Below are 18,587 nucleotides of genomic sequence, written 5' to 3' on the forward strand. Positions count from 1 at the left end.
TTAAGGAAAGGCAAATGAAAAAAATAACTACATGAAACCAAGTCAGTGTAATATAATATCTGTATTTATGTGATGACAAAAGATTTGTAAAGTTCAAGATCACCTGATACTTCACTTGGGTACCATTTTGTGCAACTTTATTTTATTTATTTACCTTATTTTTTATTAAAAAGGTAATAAGGACATACATGAAAACAAATACCATAACCTTTTTTCTCAAAACAAAAGATTAACGTGGAAGAGCTGAAATATCAAGCTGTGTCATGTGACTGGTTTCCACCAATCAGAGCCTCATAACAAACCGTTTGGCCACACCTCCAGGAAGTAAAGAGCACCTGACATGTCAGAAGATCCTCACATTCTCATGCATATATCTCAGCCACTTTCTGAGCTTTTAACTTCAGAAAATACTCTTTGTGTCTGTCCTGCGCATGTCTCATTGATTTAAGTAGTTTCTACCCAGTGTCAGAAGTGTCCGGCTCCATGGCCGGTTCTGTCCCCACTGTGTCGGAGCTGTTCGCGGCGGCTCGGCGGCGGTACGAGCAGCTGTTCGGGGGGGATGCTCCGCTCATAGCGGTCTGTGCCCCGGGGAGGGTGAACCTGATCGGAGAGCACACCGACTACAACCAGGGCTTCGTGCTGCCGATGGTAACACCAGCACTATTCAGTGCCACATCTGGATAACACGTCTGGCACGGATATATTTATGTTTTGTTTGAGTTTTGTCAACTTTTCAGAACTCTGGCCTGTATTATCCATATTTTGGACCACATGACATGGAAGAATAAAGACATATAGGCAAAGGATTATTACATTCCTGGGTTTATGGGAAACCCAGAAGCAAAATAAACAATATATGAATGGACTCAATAAGAACTTTTATACTAGAAATGCAGGATATGCATACATACTCGAAAGGGAACAAAGACTGCTGAGTTTGTAAATAACTTGATTTCAATGTGTCATATAACAACTCTGCACTAAAACATCTAGAAGTGAGTAGGCCTATTTTGTTTTTACAATTTTAGGTGAAATGTGTAATTTGAATGATGGTAATGGTGCCCTACCTCTGGATCTTTGTAAGGGTGTTGTGTACCAGAAGCTTGACTTTTTACCCACTTTTAAGGCTCAAGGACAAGGCCTAACTCCACTGTTGGACACTCAGACCGTGCACCCTGCCACACCTCACTGACCGTCTGTAATGTTGTATTAACAGCAGTCTTCCTCTCATCAGTAACATCAGCATACTCCCTGATTTTAAAAGAGTTTGGCTAAATATTTCCTCTCTGTGTTTGGTGACTCAGGCGCTGCCCCTGGTGACTGTGGTTGTAGGGAGTCAAACCTGTGGCCGGGATGTTACCGTGGTAACAGCGACTGAGGATGCTGATGAGCCCCACAGAGTGGACTTCAGCCTGCCTGCTGATGGAGCCCCGCTGGCTCCAGGATTACCCCGCTGGGCCAACTATGTGAAGGGTGTCATCGAGCATTACAGGGGTACACAATGACTGTCAATAGCTAGAAAACTTTGCCTGGGATTTACCATAGTTCAAGGAAAATAAATATAACTGATAATAATACTACAGGAGTTTGTCAGTGAATGAGAAGACATGTACTGCAGTAGCGTGTTGATCTCGTCCTGCTTTGGTTGTACTTTGCTTCAACGTGTCCTTTCTCTGTCTGCAGCTCCTCCTGTCACGGGGTTCAGGGCGGTGATAGCCAGCAGTGTCCCCATGGGGGGGGGGCTGTCCAGCTCTGCCTCTCTGGAGGTGGCATTCTACACATTCCTGCAGCAACTTCAGCCAGGTCAGAGTCTGAGATCAGAGACAGAGCAGCGTGATGGAGCTGCACCAGATACCCTTCCAGCATCTGTGCAGTAGTTAGACTGAATGCAATGTGACTCGAACACACCATGCTGCAAATCTGCTGCTTGATACAAAATGGATCGTGCACAGCTCCATTGTTGTAGATTAACTTATCTACACAGAAGTCTTTCTGATAGAACATAAGGAACTTTGTAGGCATTTGGTCAACATTCCTGTATTTTCTATTTTGCGATATTTATTGCAGAGATAATTAATACAAAATATCATTTTCCAAAATGACACCAACTCTGATATTCCACCAACTCTGATATTCAGTGCCGTCAGGGAGGATTCCTAATCATATCAGAGATGGAGGGTGTACAGAGATTTGAAAGGAAAACCCAAAAGCAGCAAACTGATTTATTGGTGTAGACTGACTTTGCAATGCTACTGTTTTTGGGCCAGCGTGCCTTAATTGGAGATCTTAGAGTGAAAGGGGGAGGCAGAGGGGAGGACATTGCCTGAATTGGCCCGCTCGGGAATCGAACCGGCCTTCCAGGCAGCGGTGACTGCATATGGGCCGCCCCCTCTAAACCCTAGGCTATCCGGCGGTCATATAGCGATATGACAGTTTTGAAGTTCTGCTGCAGTTTATTCTTTAAATAACTTTATTTCTACAACCATTATAGTTGAACTTAAGGTATACAGGCCAGGATTTCTTTAATTAAAGATGGATCTTTCTTGATCTTTCAGATGACGGAGACAAGGTTTCCAAAGCGGTGGCCTGTCAGCAGGCAGAGCACTCTCACGCTGGAGTCCCGTGCGGCATCATGGATCAGTTTGTGTCTGTTCTGGGCAGGGAGGGCCACGCCCTGCTCATCGACTGCAGGTACTTTAAACAGGGAGGGCCACGCCCTGCTCATCGACTGCAGGTACTTTAAACAGGGAGGGCCACGCCCTGCTCATTGACTGCAGGTACTTTAAACAGGGAGGGCCACGCCCTGCTCATCGACTGCAGGTACTTTAAACAGGGAGGGCCACACCCTGCTCATCGACTGCAGGTACTTTAAACAGGGAGGGCCACGCCCTGCTCATCGACTGCAGGTACTTTAAACAGGGAGGGCCACACCCTGCTCATCGACTGCAGGTACTTTAAACAGGGAGGGCCACACCCTGCTCATCGACTGCAGGTACTTTAAACAGGGAGGGCCACGCCCTGCTCATCGACTGCAGGTACTTTAAACAGGGAGGGCCACGCCCTGCTCATCGACTGCAGGTACTTTAAACAGGGAGATGAATCCAACATGGAGATTACTTTTAGTCTCTTCTTGTTTCAAATGGTCTTTCATAGACAGAGGAACTACATATCTACATCAGGTACTTGTTTGTGTTGTACATGGACTCGGGAAGGGGGGGTGCTGAGGGGGCTGCAGCACCCCCATCTGTTGGCGGAGAGTTCTAACTGCAACACCAAAAAGTTCACTAAACAAATCAATACAAAAGTTTTATTTTGAGTTACTATTTTTGAGTTATTATTTTAGTGTCGGCAGTCTATAAAAAGCTTCACTATAAGAGAAAGTGATAATGCGGTGTGCTTCTTCTGTTGCTCTGCTATAGAAAAGAAGCTCGTCAGTGCAGACAAGATCAGGGATGGGAGTTTTGTGAAAGGAGGATTTAACAACTGGCGAAAGGCAAGGGAAACATTTAGGGAGCATGAGAAGTCCCATCAACACACAGGCCGTCAACAAACTGGCAGCATTAAAACGAACACCGATGAATGCGCTGCTCTCACAAGCTGTTGCTAAAGACCCGCACCCCAAACTCTGACTGACTTCCCGCGTCCCTGTGTTTGTACTCAGGTCCCTGGAGGCCACCCCCGTCCCTCTGGCAGACCCAGGCCTGATCATTCTCATCACTAACTCCAACGTGAAGCACTCTCTGAGCGGCAGTGAGTACCCCCTGAGGCGCCGGCGCTGTGAGGAGGCCGCCTCCGCCATGGGGAAGAGCAGTCTCAGAGACGCCACCATGAAGGACCTGGAGGGTGAGGAGTTTAGTTCTTATTCTCCTGAGCTAAACCTAGATATTCCACTTCCTTTTTATTTCCGCTGTCCTGGGTTAGCATCCTGCCTGATCCTATCCTCTTCCATTCCAGTGATGTCATTCTGTCTTGTCCCATCTTTCACTGCCCTGTCTCCTCTTGTTCCGTACAGTGTTTTAGTGCTAGACTGTCTCTGTGCAAAGTAAAAAAAACACTTCTTTTTTTTCTGACGGGGCCAGAAATTCCGTTTTAGCCTCCAGGCTATTGAGCGTGTGGACTCTTTTTATTTTACTGATAGCAGTGGACAGTGTTGTATGGTTACAAATCTAAACCGACTTCTTCTTATAACTGCAGCCTGTAGTCCGAGGACAGGAAGTGAAATGTTAGCAGAGGTACATTTTCTTTCTAAAATGACATACTTTTGAAGCTGCTCAGTTTAGCTAAAGCTGAATATATAACTAGCTATATATGTCTCTTGAATGATTTGACTGATTATTAATAGCTCCTAAAATACAAACATTCACTTAGGACTATAGAAATAATTGCATGCTTTGCATTACATCTAAGAGTACATATGTTGAATGTACTTTGTTACATTTCACCACTAATAATCAGGGTTTGATGCAGGTAAATCTATGTGATGAGTAACTATTGGGCTACAACTAATGGGCCGCAATCATTATTGAAGTTCCAGCAACTAATGCATGTCTAGGAAACTACTGTGTGAACCATGGCCTTAGCAAAAACAGCGTTTCCTCAGCATACCTTAGCTGGTTCATTTGTTTTTGTGATGAAAAGCGCTCTGCAATTGAAGGAATACATTTACAGAGGAATCGAGACCCGGCGTCAGGACACAGGAGGAGGGGGGGCAGACTATCTGGGTTTTATGATGCAGTGGGCTGTCAGTTGGCTGTCAGCCGGCTGGCCTTCAATTTGAAGGGAGGAACCTAGGGTGCTCCATTTCAAAAGAAGCCGTTTCCCTTTCCCAGATATTTACATTACCGGTCAAAAGTTTGGACACACCTTCTCATTCAATGGTTTTTGTTTATTTTAATTTGTTTCTACTTTGTAGATTAATACTGAAGACATCAAAACTATGAAAGAACATATGGAATTATCTAGTAAACAAAAAAGTGTTAAAAAATCCAGAATATTATTTTAATTTTATATTCTTCAAAGTAGCCCCTTTTGCCTTGATGACAGCTTTGCACACTCTTGGCTTCTCTCAGTCAGCTTCATGAGGTCGTCACCTGGAATGGTTTTCCAACACATTGCCTTGTGAAGAGTTAATTAGTGGAATGACTTGCCATTACTGTCCGACTCTGTTGCAGAGAAGCTGATACATTGTTTCATTACCTCAAGCCTGGACTATTGTAACGGACTCCTGTCCGGGGTTCCCAGCAAAACCCTGAACAGGCTCCAGTACATACAGAACTCAGCTGCCAGGGTTCTCACACGCACCAAGCCCTGGCAGCACATCACCCCCACTCTATTCAACGTCCACTGGCTCCCGGTCAAGTCCCGCATCACCTACAAACTCCTCCTCCTCACCTACAAATCCCTCCATGCCCTCTCCCCTCAGTACCTCACAGATCTCCTCCACCCATACATCCCGTCCCGCACCCTTCGATCCTCAGACTCCGGCCTGCTCTCCATTCCCCATTCACGCCTCCGCACCTTCGGGGACCGTGCCTTCAGTGTCGCTGCCCCCACTCTCTGGAACTCCCTCCCTGCAGAAATCCGCAACGCCCCTTCTCTCAACATTTTCAAATCAACCCTTAAAACTCATCTGTTCAACATCGCCTTCCAACAATAACTCACTCCCCCCCCCCCCAGTTACACTTCCATTTCTGCTTTATGTTTTTTATGTCTTGTCCTTGTATGTTTGTGAAGTGAAGTGACCTTGAGGTTATGAAAGGCGCTATATAAATTCAAGTTATTATTATTATTATTATTCTTAATGTGTTTGAGACCAACAGTTATGTTGTGCAGAGTTAGTGCACAGTGGAAAGCCCTATTTGACTACTGTTGTAATCCATATTATGGCAAGAACCACTCAACTCAGTAAAGAGAAACGACCGTCCATCATGACTTTAAGAAATGAAGGCCAGTCGATCTGGAAAATGTCAAGAACCTTGAATGTATCCTCAAGTGCAGTCGCAAAAAACATTGAATGCTGTGATGAAACTGGCTCTCATGAGGACCCCCCGTGAAAGGAAGAGCAAGAGTTACCTCTGCTGCAGAGGATAAATACGTCAGAGTTACCAGACTCAGAAACCGCAAATTATAGCACCTCAGATTAGAGCCCACATAAATTATCAAAGAGCTCAAGTAGCAGACAATCTCAACATCCACCGTTCAGAGGAGACTGCGTGAATCAGGCCTTCGTGGTCCAATCGCTGCAAAGATCCACTGCTGAGGATGAACAACAAGAAGAAGAGAATTGTTTGGGCCAAGAAACACAAGGAATGGACATTAGACCAGTGGAATCTGGATTTTGGTCTGATGAGTCCAAATCTGAGTTTTTGGTTCCAGCCGCCATTCTGCAGTAGCCAGCTAAATAAAAATCATATTCTGAATTTAACACTTTTTTGTTTTCTAGATAATTTCATATGTGTTCCTTTATAGTTTTGATGTCTTCAGTATAAATCTACAATGTAGAAACAATTAAAATAAATAAAAAAACTTTGAATGAGAAGGTGTGTCCAAACTTTTGACTGGTAGTGTATATATATAGATATAACATTTTAATGCAAAGGTTAACGAAGGAAATGTATTTATATAGAAGCTTGACGTAACATGACATAGCATTTTTAACCTTCCCTGTATAGCGTCCAAAACCATAAATAAATAAAGTGAAAGTTCACTCAAAAGTCAATCTTCCGCTGAGGCCCCAGAAGGCGAATCTTACGCAGGGAAATTACACTAAAATAACAATAAACAAAAACAGTAAGGAAAATAAATGTTTAACTATGAAATAATATGAATGAATGAAAACTTTATTACAGACTCAGGGTCCAGATAATATATGAATCAATATATAGCCCCAACAGTCCCTATACTTTCAGAGGCCAGCGACAGAATGGATGAGGTCACCGTCCGCAGAGCGCGTCATGTGATTGAGGAGATAGAGAGGACGGTCCAGGCTGCTGAGGCTCTGAGGAGAGGAGAATACAAAGAGTTCGGCAGGCTGATGGTGGAGAGCCACAACTCACTGAGGTACACCACAGCAGGTGTAGAGTCACTATTAGGACAGAATGTGGGAGGAGTGAGCTAACGTGCTGCCCCCCCCCCCCATCAGAGACCTATATGAGGTGAGCTGCAGGGAGCTGGATGAGCTGGTGTCTGCCGCCCTGGAGGTGGAGGGGGTGTACGGCAGCCGGATGACGGGCGGAGGGTTTGGAGGATGCACCGTGACCCTGCTGCAGGCCGGCGCCATCGACAGGACTATACTGCACATACAGGTCCACACACACTTTGCCTCACACTGTGCACTGAAGAGATCATACAGCTCTGAAAAACATCAAGAGACAACTTCAAATTGTTCTCAAATCTCAATCACTACATGTACAGCAGCCATTCCATTCCAGTGTCTGTTGAATTCCAATACAGAGAAATGTTGTCAGTAGTTAATAGAATAAAGTAAATAGAATAATAATTGGACTCAAACACATACCTATAAATAGTAAAACCAGAGAAACTGATAATGCTACAGTGGTCTCTTCATTTCTTCTAGAGCTGTATGTGTAATGTTTGTCAGTTATCAGGAATATTATCAATCAAATATTGTTTAAGGCTTTAACATTTTGGCTAATAGTTAGTTTGCTCTCATACTGGGAGTTAGTGGAAAAGAACAATAGAAGCTTTATACATGCATTCTCAGTTCTTAAGACTGTAAAAGTTCAGGACATATTGCTCATAAGGGAAACTGCTGTATCGGGCTACCACCAACACAGATACAAACACAACTCCAGTTGCTTCTCATTCCATGTTGCCATGTCTTTACACCAAACTTGCATTTTTTTTCTACAATATGCACAAAGATTGTGTTGTTGTTTGCGTGGCCATTTTCAGAGAGTGGAGTTTAACATATTTTCTCACATGTTCACTTGAATACTTTCCACTGTCTGGGTTTAGCCCGAGAGAATAAGCTGAAACATTGGATAGCGCAGTGTTATGTTAATAGTGAACATTCAGAGGGAGTTAGAGGGTTTGCTGTCCTTATGAATCACTGAACTTCCTCACTCCTGATATAACATCATAGATCAAAGAGAAATAATGTTAACATTACATCTACATTAGCTGAGCATCTACATAGTTGTCAGCGATATCTTCTGCTTCTTGTTTAACATCAATTCCTCGTAATCCCATAATCAGTGGATAGTATGGAAGGTATGTACATCTTTATCCATACAATTATTCATTGATTCTTGATCAATTGTGGCAAGTGATCTAAATCATCTAAGAACCGCTTCTCAACAGGAACTGGTTCTCTATTCCTATTTGTAGTATATTGTAGAGCAGGGGTCTCCAACCTTTTTTAGGATGGGAGCTACTTTCACAAAATAAAACCGTTTTCAGTGTTTACTAAAATAACATGTATTCAATTTAATTATTTTATTTATTATTTTAACCTGCTTTATTTGGGGGTGGACCTCACCATCCTCTGATCACAACCAATAACAAATCATTTAAACTTGTTTATTCTTATCTTATGTTACCTAATTAGCATTCTTTATTTTTATTTATGCATATTTTACTAATCACATCTGTTTTTTGTTTTTTTTACTGTCCTATAGTACACATTGGAATGATTTCTTACTTTATCTATATTAAATAGATAAAGGTGTGCTCTCTCTCTCTCTGTCTCGCTCGCTCACAGAGGCTGTGTGCTCCTCCGTGGCGATGACGGCTTGCGTTAAAAAATAATAATAAACATATTTGTAAAGTGGGGGGACACAAACGGAATGTCCCCCCTGTCCCCAGTGGAAATTACGCCATGTGTGTGTGTGCGTCAAGTGCAATAAATAAATATGCAAGTTGCAACACACACAGAGTAAAGCTCTGCCCCTCATGTGCTGTATAGGCTGGCACGACTAGGCTGTTCAATGGGGCTGATGTGTTGTGTAGGTGCTAGTGGAGCCTCGCAGCGGCGAAACTGTGGTGCTTACACTGTAGCAGTGGCGGCCGGCCCATAGGAGCGCTAGGGGCGCCGCCCCACCTCTTCCCACATTAAAAAATATATATTTAAAAAAAATAAATGAACAAGGTACCTCAACCAGTGCAGCAGCAGCCACTAGCAGCTGACTGTTGCTATCTGTAAACTATGCCTCCGAAACATAATTTCAGCCAATCAGCGTCGTCAAATCTGATGATCACCGGGCGCCAATGTCAGCGCCCGGTGCAGGGTTATGGCTAGAAAGGATCCGTCTTGTGTAAAACTCTCGCGAGAGTTTGCGGGTCATGTGGCTGAATGTTTCCATTTGACAGGCAGCCTTTCAGTTACGATCGTTAACATCAGTGGGCCACAGCAAATGATGGTAAAACTATCTATTAATTATGTAAATTACAGGGAGTGTGATTGTAACTGTGTGTGTGACTAGCTGGATGCAAACAGGTAAACGCTGTCTTTTGTTTCCCATGCTTGCTCTTCAAACAGCCGGGGACAGATACTATGTGCCCGTGATAAATAAAAACACACACACATTATTGTATATAGTTGTGTTTTGACAGCATCCATCAAACTAGATGTTTTTCCTTAATGGTCTGTTTTCTAATATTTCTGTGTTTCTGAACCACGTCTGTGTCTGCATATAATGCTCGTATTTAGTCTCCTGATTTTAAATGGGAATTCAATCATTTGAGTGTTCCCAAAGAACCGGTGTTCTGCAGTTTGTGTGGGCCTACTGTACTGTTGCACAGTTTACTGTAGAAACTATGTCCAGGACAAGGTATTCAGAAGTTTTGGAAGATTCATAGCTAACCACACTGAAGATTATGGAGGTATTGATCAGTCTTCTCATATCTCTAACATCACCAGAAGTCATAATTTAAGGGGTAATTTCTCAAAATGTTCCCCGTGTGGTTTATTCACCATTACAATAGCCCCACCTAAAATTATTTCCACCAGCCGCCACTGCACTGTAGGTACGCCGCGTTTGCGCTTCAGATGAGGCTCCCTCCGCAAAATGAGCCCATTAGAGACTATTGATGTGTGTAGTGAGTTTGGTAGAAATATACTGTATAGAAGTGATTGAATATTATTGTATTCTCTTTTCTCGGAGTTGCACTTTGCAGACGGTCCCTGAGCACTCGTTTCTTCTCCGGCTGCGGATATAGACCAATGTAATGTGTCCAGCTCGGAGGACAGCGCGTATTGGCTTTTTTTGATCAAAATGTGATTGTAGTTCATTGTCAACCTTACCACGGTACTTAGGAGACGTCATTTGTGTCTGAACAACGTCTTGTTCATAAGTTATTGATCCGTGAAATCCGAATCTGCCAATATCGTTCGACCTTTACTGAACTGGGCCGCGGGGTGAGGCCCCACGCAGTCTGCGTGATCTGCGTGTAGGGAGGGGCGGCCCTGTATAATAACGTCATATTAAATGCAGTCATTTGGTCTTTAGCAACAGCTTGTGAGAGCAGCGCATTCATCGGTGTTCGTTTTAATGCTGCCAGTTTGTTGACGGCCTGTGTGTTGATGGGACTTCTCATGCTCCCTAAATGTTTCCCCTGCCTTTCGCCAGTTCTTAAATCCTCCTTTCACAAAACTCCCATCCCTGATCTTGTCTGCACTGACGAGCTTCTTTTCTATAGCAGAGCAACAGAAGAAGCACACCGCATTATCACTTTCTCTTATAGTGAAGCTTTTTATAGACTGCCGACACCAAAATAATAACTCAAAAATAGTAACTCAAAATAAAACGTTTGTATTGATTTGTTTAGTGAACTTTTTGACGTTGCAGTTACAACTCTCCACCAACAGATGGGGGTGCTGCAGCCCCCTCAGCACACCCCCTTCCCACGTCCATGGCAGTAAATCTATTCCTTCCAGAACTAGTGACATGAGGTAACTTTCCTTACAGAGACAGAACGTTTCTGAATCTACAGTAGGAGGCTCTTTATCAGTACAGCAACAGTTCAAGCAGATAAATCAACTCATAAACAACCTATATATTTGCGCGTTGCAGGAAACGGTTTTATTAATCATGAGTCAGTCAGTGAATAAGACTTAAAACAGAAAGTAGTTCATTGCTATTCCTCTGTCATTCAGATATATGTTAGGTCTGAATATGTTACCCAAACATTTTATACCTGTCTTGTGTTAAAAAAACAAAACAATTCTCAACAAATATTTTGACTAGAATTATTTCAATAGTGAAATGAACACCATGTTCAGTCTCTGAGAGCACATGATCTCCAGATGATTTAGATTCTCTCCTCTCATCCATCGCTTTCTTTTTGGAAATGGGTGTTTTACTAATATTACCCCTGACAGCAAGTAGATGATTTAGATCTCTATTTACAATTGAACATAATGTATGTTTTTTGTGGATGACATTCACACACACGCTGACATCCTGTCAAGCTCTCTGATTCTTTCTCTCTGACTCTACTGCTGTCACTTTTTTTGAATACCACCTACTTAAGAAGATCATGTTTGTAGAGTAGTAATGAACTTGTTAAATATACACAATACAGGTGCAACAAAATCAGTTTTTCTGTTTAGTTGTAAAATGTACTTTTTCAGTTTTTATAATTCTGTTTTCTGGAAAGTTTCTGTTTTCCAAAGGGTATTTAAAATCAAAAGGGTCTGAGGCCATTGTTCAATTCTTCACCGTGGATAAATGGCACTTTCAGTCCGTCTGTCACTTTAAGGGATGCATTTCAGACAAATGGCTCAGTCCCCAGTGTCTTGCTCAGGCAGCTCCTGTGTGTGTGTGTGTGTGTGTGTGTGTGTGTGTGTGTGTGTGTGTGTGTGTGTGTGTGTGTGTGGTGTGTGTGTGTGTGTGTGTGTGTGTGTGTGTGTGTGTGTGTGTGTGTGTGTGTGTGTGTGTGTGTGTGTGTGTGTGTGTGTGTGTGTGTGAGATCGGGGTGGTATGAACCGAGAATAAAAGCGAGCTTCGTGAAGCCACAAGTGTCCAGTTATTAGCATGCTAGTCCAGTCACTGTGGCCCTCCTTCCTTTCTGCTCTCAGACTGTGGGCCTGCTGTTTGAGAAACTTCAACAAACATGTGCATTTACTGCCGAAACTCACGGGAGACACCTGCATTAATAGGGAGGACTTATCTGCATGGCAACAATGCGATGGAAAAGGGCAGCAACCTGTTGTAACTCAGGTTTTTAAAGGGTTTTCGTCAGCTTTAAGCAGACTTGGCACGTTTCATCACATCTTTCCTAACGTGGCCGTATCCTGGATACTACTCCGGCTTGCTAACTGTCAAAGGAGACAAGTCTTTTTTGGAAACAAAAGAAGCACTTGAAACCTCCACATCTCCCAGTCCTCAGCATTCCTGACCACAGCAGAAGGATCCTCCAACTACAACAGCGGAGAAGCTCCACAGGACCACAAAGTGCCACAGCTTTCCTCCAGGATGCTCAACCTCAACTCATCGGATGAGAACAGCAACAGGAGCTCTCTGCAGGACCCGGTGTCTCTGAACGTAGGGGGGGAGATTTACACCACCACCCTGGACACTCTGACCCGCTGTCAGGACTCCATGCTGGGGGCCATGTTCACCGGGCAGATCCCCGTGCTGAGAGACAGCAGAGGAAATGTCTTCATCGACCGTGATGGGAAAGTCTTCCGGTACATTCTGAATTACTTGCGCTCCAGCGCCCTGGACCTGCCCGACGGCTTCTCAGAGCTGGCACTGCTGCGGAGGGAGGTGGACTTCTTCCAGATACGCCCCCTGCTGGAGGAGCTCTGCCGCTACGAGGCAGCAGTGCCTCTCAGCCTCAAAGGAGGGCCCCTAGGAGCCATGATCATGGTCAATGTGGAGTCCAAGGTATGTTTTTTCAAGTAATAGCACAATTTCTGTTTGACAATACAAGTCAATGGGCCTCATGGTAGAACCACTTTACAAACGATGACACTTTCCTACAAACAGGAGGGAACAGGTTATATAGCCACTTAGAGACATTGATCATGCAAATTATTACAAAAGGGTTAAATTATTATTATGATGATGTTATTATAAATATTTACAAGAGGATTGTCCAGTTAAGAGAATTTGGCTAATGTGACTAAGAACACAAGTTCAAGTAATCCTTAAGAATAACAATTATCTTGTATGAGGCCCATTATTTGAGTTTTAATAAATGTTCGATAATAATATATTAATTAACATTAGTTTACAATAGACACAATTATTATGATTCAGTGTTTCATCATAAGTAATCGGACTGGCTCCTGCCAGAATTATTTTAAAACAATACACCTATATAGGGTTAGGTGATATGACAATGATTTTAATGGCATATATGCATAAATATTTTTTTATATCGATAAAATTGCTTTCAGACAGGGAGCAGTTACAGCATTAGACTAGCTCCTCTGTTATTTCACTTTTTTAATGTGTGGTCGGGTCTTAACTAAAAATATTGATAAGAATGTTTTAGCGCCTATCATGGTGGCCTTCACCAACCTCAGGAAGTCTGGTAATGTTTACCCTACATAGCCTACAGTGTCAGCAGAGGGTGTTTGTGCATGACTTTGTACAATCAGAGACATGGACAGACCGGTTCTTTGTGTACACTCTGGATAATGTGCAGTCACGTATTTTTCCCTCTCCTTCCAGGTCCGTATTCTTCACTTTAACTTACGCCACGCGCCGGAGAACTACGAGCTGCGCACATGCCTAGTGGCAGCCTTCACAGTGGAGCTCTTCTGTACCTGGAGAGCCTTCATGGCCCTTCTTTGTGAGCGCTTCTCCTACAAAACCTCCAAAGGTCTCACCAGCCCCCATCCATCCAACCCGAGTCAGAACCGGCTGAAACTGGAGTGGGTGCCGCGGCCCGAGGAGCTCCCGCAGGAGCAGTACGTCAAGCAGCGCTACCAGGGACTGACGGTGTGTAACACCGAGGTCACGCAGTCAGGTGACATCAGCGCGCACCGTGAGATCACAGACATGCAGGGCTTTGTGGAGGAGCTGCTGAAGTTGTCTTTGGCTGAAGGCTTCAAGGTGGATCTGGTGACGCCTGATCCTGTGGAAATCCTCAACTGCACCTCGCTTCGTCTTATCAAATGCTAAGATCTGCGCCAAGAACATCAAGTAAAAAAACCCAGAACATGCCAAGTGGATGAAATATGGTTTGATCTCTCTAGACACAACTGAACCAGTGAATCCAGTAGGTTAGGGTTGAGGTTAGCCTTTAATATGGGGTGTTTGAAATAATATGGAAATATATGTTTTCGTCGGTCTCTGTGTCTGTCACAATGTCATAGTGTTGTTAACCATAATGGATAACAAATTGTGTTAAATCTGGGTTAGCGCTTTCTTCTACGTCCAACACAACACTTTAGATCCATCTGTGAAATATATTGTTCATTTACTACAATATAAACTATGCTGAGTTCTTGTTTCATGTTGATCATGTCTAAGAGCAATGAAGCACAGTAAAATAAAAATCTCTTTTTGGGAAATATGCTTGTTCCCTGTTATTGAGTTTGGTGAGAGGGCTGATAGCACTCTTTTGTCTTTGTGTGTTTTTCTTGAGGCCTAACAAATGTCTAATGTTGTTGTTCTACCTCCTGAAACATTTTGAAGCAGACATGGCGTAATTAGCTTGAAGTATTTCTCTCTGAACACAATGACTTTCTGGACCCTCGTCCCACCTTCAGGATGACCAGCAGCCAGCGGACCCTTCGGTCACTGTGAACAGCTGATTACCAACATGTCTGAAGTCTGTTTCCAGGCTTTATGCTAAGCTGAGAAAATAAGCTTGCAACTCTTGCTCCAGTTATTACTAAGACAAGAGAGTGTCATCCGACTTTAAATAAGCAAATAAGTGTGTTTTTCAAAAAGTTTGGCCTTGTGTCCACACATGTTATCTCTGAAGCCACAGCCCCGATGTGTAGTTACACTTTTGAGGTGGTGTAGAAAGCGTAGTCGCCACAGTACGCTCTAACCCCTTTTACAACTACAAATCCTACACCTTCAACATAAATACAGTTATATTTTGTCTCAGTTTTTATGTCACTGACATAGTTTTGATTTTAAAGGCAAAGATATTGCTGGCCTTTTTCCATATTGATATGAATGGAACAAATACAATTCCACTTTTTGGGTTACTTTTTTGCCATGTTCTCTCAAATAAATCTGTACTTATACTACTCATGTGCTCACTCCTGGTGGGAGGGCTTGGAATGACATTGTCAGATGATTTATGGACGTAGTGTAATGTGTAACTGTAGTTTGCTGCATCTCGGCCATAGAATGTATAAAATAGGTCACATTTTAAGAGGAATTTGTCGGGTTGCAAATCAAAACCCTTTTTTCTCATCTTCCGTCTAGGACTTTGAGAGATGCATGAATGTCTTCTGGATGGACGGTCATGTTTCATATTTCGTATATTTACATTCTTGACAACAGTATGTTCAGATGCAGCTTTAATGCTTAACACTCACATTAGGGGGTTGTTTTTCAGAAGTATCATTGGGTTAATGTTCTCATTGTGTTTGTGTTGTATGTTTGTGTATGTTACAGGAGCGATACAGTGGAACCCCGACTTTCTACGTCACAACTCCTTCAGAGGGAGCTCGGGTCCTCAGTCTGCCCTGACCTGTATTAACACATCTCTGACTCATTCCTTTTTCATAGGAATATATACAGCATTTCATATTTGGTTTTTCTTCTCAATTATCTCTATTAAAAGTGCCTTCACAGTAAAGCATTGCTATGGTGACTTGTTATTATGAGATTGCAGCAACTCTTTGTATCATCACGTCTTACATGTATTTTGAAAAACAGTCTGCTATGGATGATGACGGTGTGAAACTTTTTTATAATGACATTTTTCTTTGTTTCATTTTGAATATTAACACGTCGATATAATGTTGTGAAAGGGTCTCTGGTAGTGATTATTTTCACAGTCTGTGCAGGCTTGTTGTTTTAGTTTTAAAACTAAAATCATATTTGATTTGTAGTTTCAGCATTCTTATCTACTTAATTTTCAGCAGCAACATGCATCAACTAAACCACTGTACACTACCGGCTTTAATAGCTAGACAGGAATACGGGATATAATGATTAACAGAATAACAAGAGGAAAGGCATACATAAATGTTTGATGATGATCCTGTCCTGGCTGCTTCTTTTGGTTTTGGTTAATAAATCATGTGTTTCAGAATATAATTTCCTTTCCTTCTTGAATTGTTGAATATTAGGTTTCATTCCAGACAGTTTGCATTTATGAAAATTAAATTAGCAATAGCAATATTATTTAAATTAAAAATAAGGCTTTTTTTACCATAGTAAAAAAGGATAATATAATGCTTCTGGGAGTTCCTCTTGTCTTAAACAGCGTGCAGGTTAAAGACTGTATATATGTGCAGTTACAGAAATAAATACTAAAGCAGATACAGTAGCATACTATGTTTTAGAAAGACTGACTGCTAGACCTTGGAAAGATATTGGAACGGAAGCAAACGCGGAAGTAGGGCGGGACTTCGCAAGGAGTTGAGTTTAACGAGGTGCACTTGAATGTATCACAAGGGAGGAGTTAGCAAAACAGTGAAGTTTAGCTTAGCAGGAAACACCGAGGCTACCGCAGCGGTGCGAAAAGAAAGAGCACCAATCCCACTTTTACACTTTAACCGGGGTCAGTCGTGATATTTCCTTGACAAATAAGCTGCCTTTGAAACCAAGAATACAGGTTTACGTCCTGGTAACATTTTCCACCACTTTATATGAGGAGGGAGCTCTTGGCGAACTAAAGCACCGGACACTGGCCGGGTGTGGACTCTTCTCCAGCGGCTGTGAACTGTGGACCTCTGCTGAGCGACGGCTCTTCTGAATCAGGTGGGTTGGGAGTTACCCCACAGGTGTTTGCTTGCTAGCAAATTGGCTAACAATGAATCTTTTTACAGCCACCAGTGTTTTAGTTGTGAACGCCTACAACTCAAGCTAACTAAAGTTGCTAGCCAGACACCAGTCTTCCATTGCTCTGGCTAGCTGGCTAATCTTTACTCACTGATGTTCCTCCAGGATTCAGGCAGCTCTTATAAATTAGGTTAACGTGCATATTTAAAAGTCTTAAGTGTTAGCTTTTATACATACATATTATTATATTCTGCATTATAGCAACTCACACAATTGTGTTTGTCTAAGTTCAACTTCCATGAGTTTCTTTAAGACACCTGCTAACTTATCTCCCAAACATATCCCAATGATGTATGTGTACGGTTTTGCAATGAGCTTTAATAGTTTTCTTTGTGAATAGCTTTCATTCCGACAGTATCACATTGCCTGAATCACTTGAAACTCTGACTTTAAAACGCCTTTTTGTTCTCAGTGGAATGGATATATCTAATGTCGTATTTGGGTTTGATGACTGCTGGTTAGCTTGTTGTTTACTATAAACCTACAGTAAAAAACGAGACAACACTAGCTTCTGTAGGCGTCAGCACACCTGTGCATAATAACCGGAGAGGGGAGAAGTACTCGGATCTTGTACTATAGTAAAAGTAGAATTACCACAGTGTAGGAATACTCTGTTATAAGTATAAACATATAGAAATCCTGCATTCAAAATGTTAATCAAGTAAAAGTACACAAGTATTAGCATCAAAATATACTTACGGTACCAAAAGTAAAAATACTCATTATGCAAATTGGTCGATTTTAGAATAATATATATGATATGTTTTATAATTATTGATGCATTAAAGTGTTATCAAAGCTGGTAAAGGTGCAGCAAATTGAAATACTAAAGTAAAGTCTTGTATAAAGAACTATGATAAAGAACAGTACTGGAGTAAATGTACTTAGTTTTTTCCCACCACTAATAATAATGGCAACTTGAGGAACAGTCCAGGAAAGAAAATAATTGAAGTTGATGGATATGTGTACATATCAAACTGTGACGTTTTCTTCTAACATCACCAGGTGAATAGTAGTTGCAGAGAGGGTTGCATAATTACGGAACTGGAGCAAGGTGTGTCTCTAGCAGGTATGTTCGTAAGCCCGCTGACTCAACGGTCTGGTTTCAGGAGTGAGTAACTGGTGTATTTTGGGGGGGATGCATGAGCAAGACGCGTTTCACCGGTTTTGCTAGTTTCAGGAAAATGTAGGATAAACACTACATTTTACAGCCATTATCACATGGTTTCCAATCAACCAAAGCACCTTCTTAGTTGGCTCACATGTAGTACCTGTGTGATGACTTATATGTAAGTCATCCTGTTTAACCTGCATGCTCATCCAGTATGCTGTAAATATATATTAGTTCTCCTGCTTCATTGAATTTTTGTATGATTATTTCAACAGACAACATTTGAATATACTGTTGAGCAAAAGTAGCAAAAAGTCCCATAATGAGGTCAGGACGCTGCTGAAGGACATGCGGAGTCCTTCCAACACCACCTGCAGCACCGCACTAGCCAAACAAAAAGCCTTTGTTCTCAGGAGACTTGGGGCTAGTACACCTGCATGGTAAAGTCCACCTGTTACTATTATGGAGGCAAAACAAATGGCCGCTCCCAAAGTAGTGCAAGCAATGAATTATAGATTAGTTTTGAGCAA

At 42.3% G+C, this 18,587-nt stretch overlaps 3 protein-coding genes across 3 annotated transcripts in view; all 3 read left to right on the forward strand.

Annotated features, from left to right (window-relative positions):
* The first annotated feature begins 330 nt into the window (after nt 1–330).
* galk1 (galactokinase 1) lies at nt 331–15,740 on the forward strand. Its single transcript, XM_034221845.1, has 8 exons — nt 331–648; nt 1,305–1,494; nt 1,684–1,803; nt 2,556–2,691; nt 3,662–3,843; nt 6,909–7,059; nt 7,142–7,304; nt 15,552–15,740. The coding sequence occupies exons 1-8, from the start codon at nt 484–486 to the stop codon at nt 15,624–15,626; spliced, it is 1,182 nt and encodes a 393-aa protein (XP_034077736.1). The 5' UTR covers nt 331–483; the 3' UTR covers nt 15,627–15,740.
* Nucleotides 10,297–14,488, forward strand: LOC117549774 (BTB/POZ domain-containing protein KCTD21-like). The gene is made up of 2 exons (XM_034221846.1): nt 10,297–12,851; nt 13,644–14,488. The coding sequence occupies exons 1-2, from the start codon at nt 12,438–12,440 to the stop codon at nt 14,094–14,096; spliced, it is 867 nt and encodes a 288-aa protein (XP_034077737.1). The 5' UTR covers nt 10,297–12,437; the 3' UTR covers nt 14,097–14,488.
* A 799-nt stretch (nt 15,741–16,539) lies between the features above and the next one.
* llgl2 (LLGL scribble cell polarity complex component 2) overlaps nt 16,540–18,587 on the forward strand; it is a 44,204-nt gene continuing 42,156 nt past the window's right edge. Inside the window, exon 1 of the mRNA XM_034221839.1 lies at nt 16,540–16,865. The gene's annotated coding sequence lies outside the window, so the exon portion shown is untranslated. The remainder of the gene's footprint in view (nt 16,866–18,587) is intronic.

The sequence above is a fragment of the Gymnodraco acuticeps genome, unplaced genomic scaffold (assembly GCF_902827175.1).
Source record: "Gymnodraco acuticeps unplaced genomic scaffold, fGymAcu1.1, whole genome shotgun sequence".
Lineage (NCBI taxonomy): Eukaryota > Metazoa > Chordata > Actinopteri > Perciformes > Bathydraconidae > Gymnodraco > Gymnodraco acuticeps.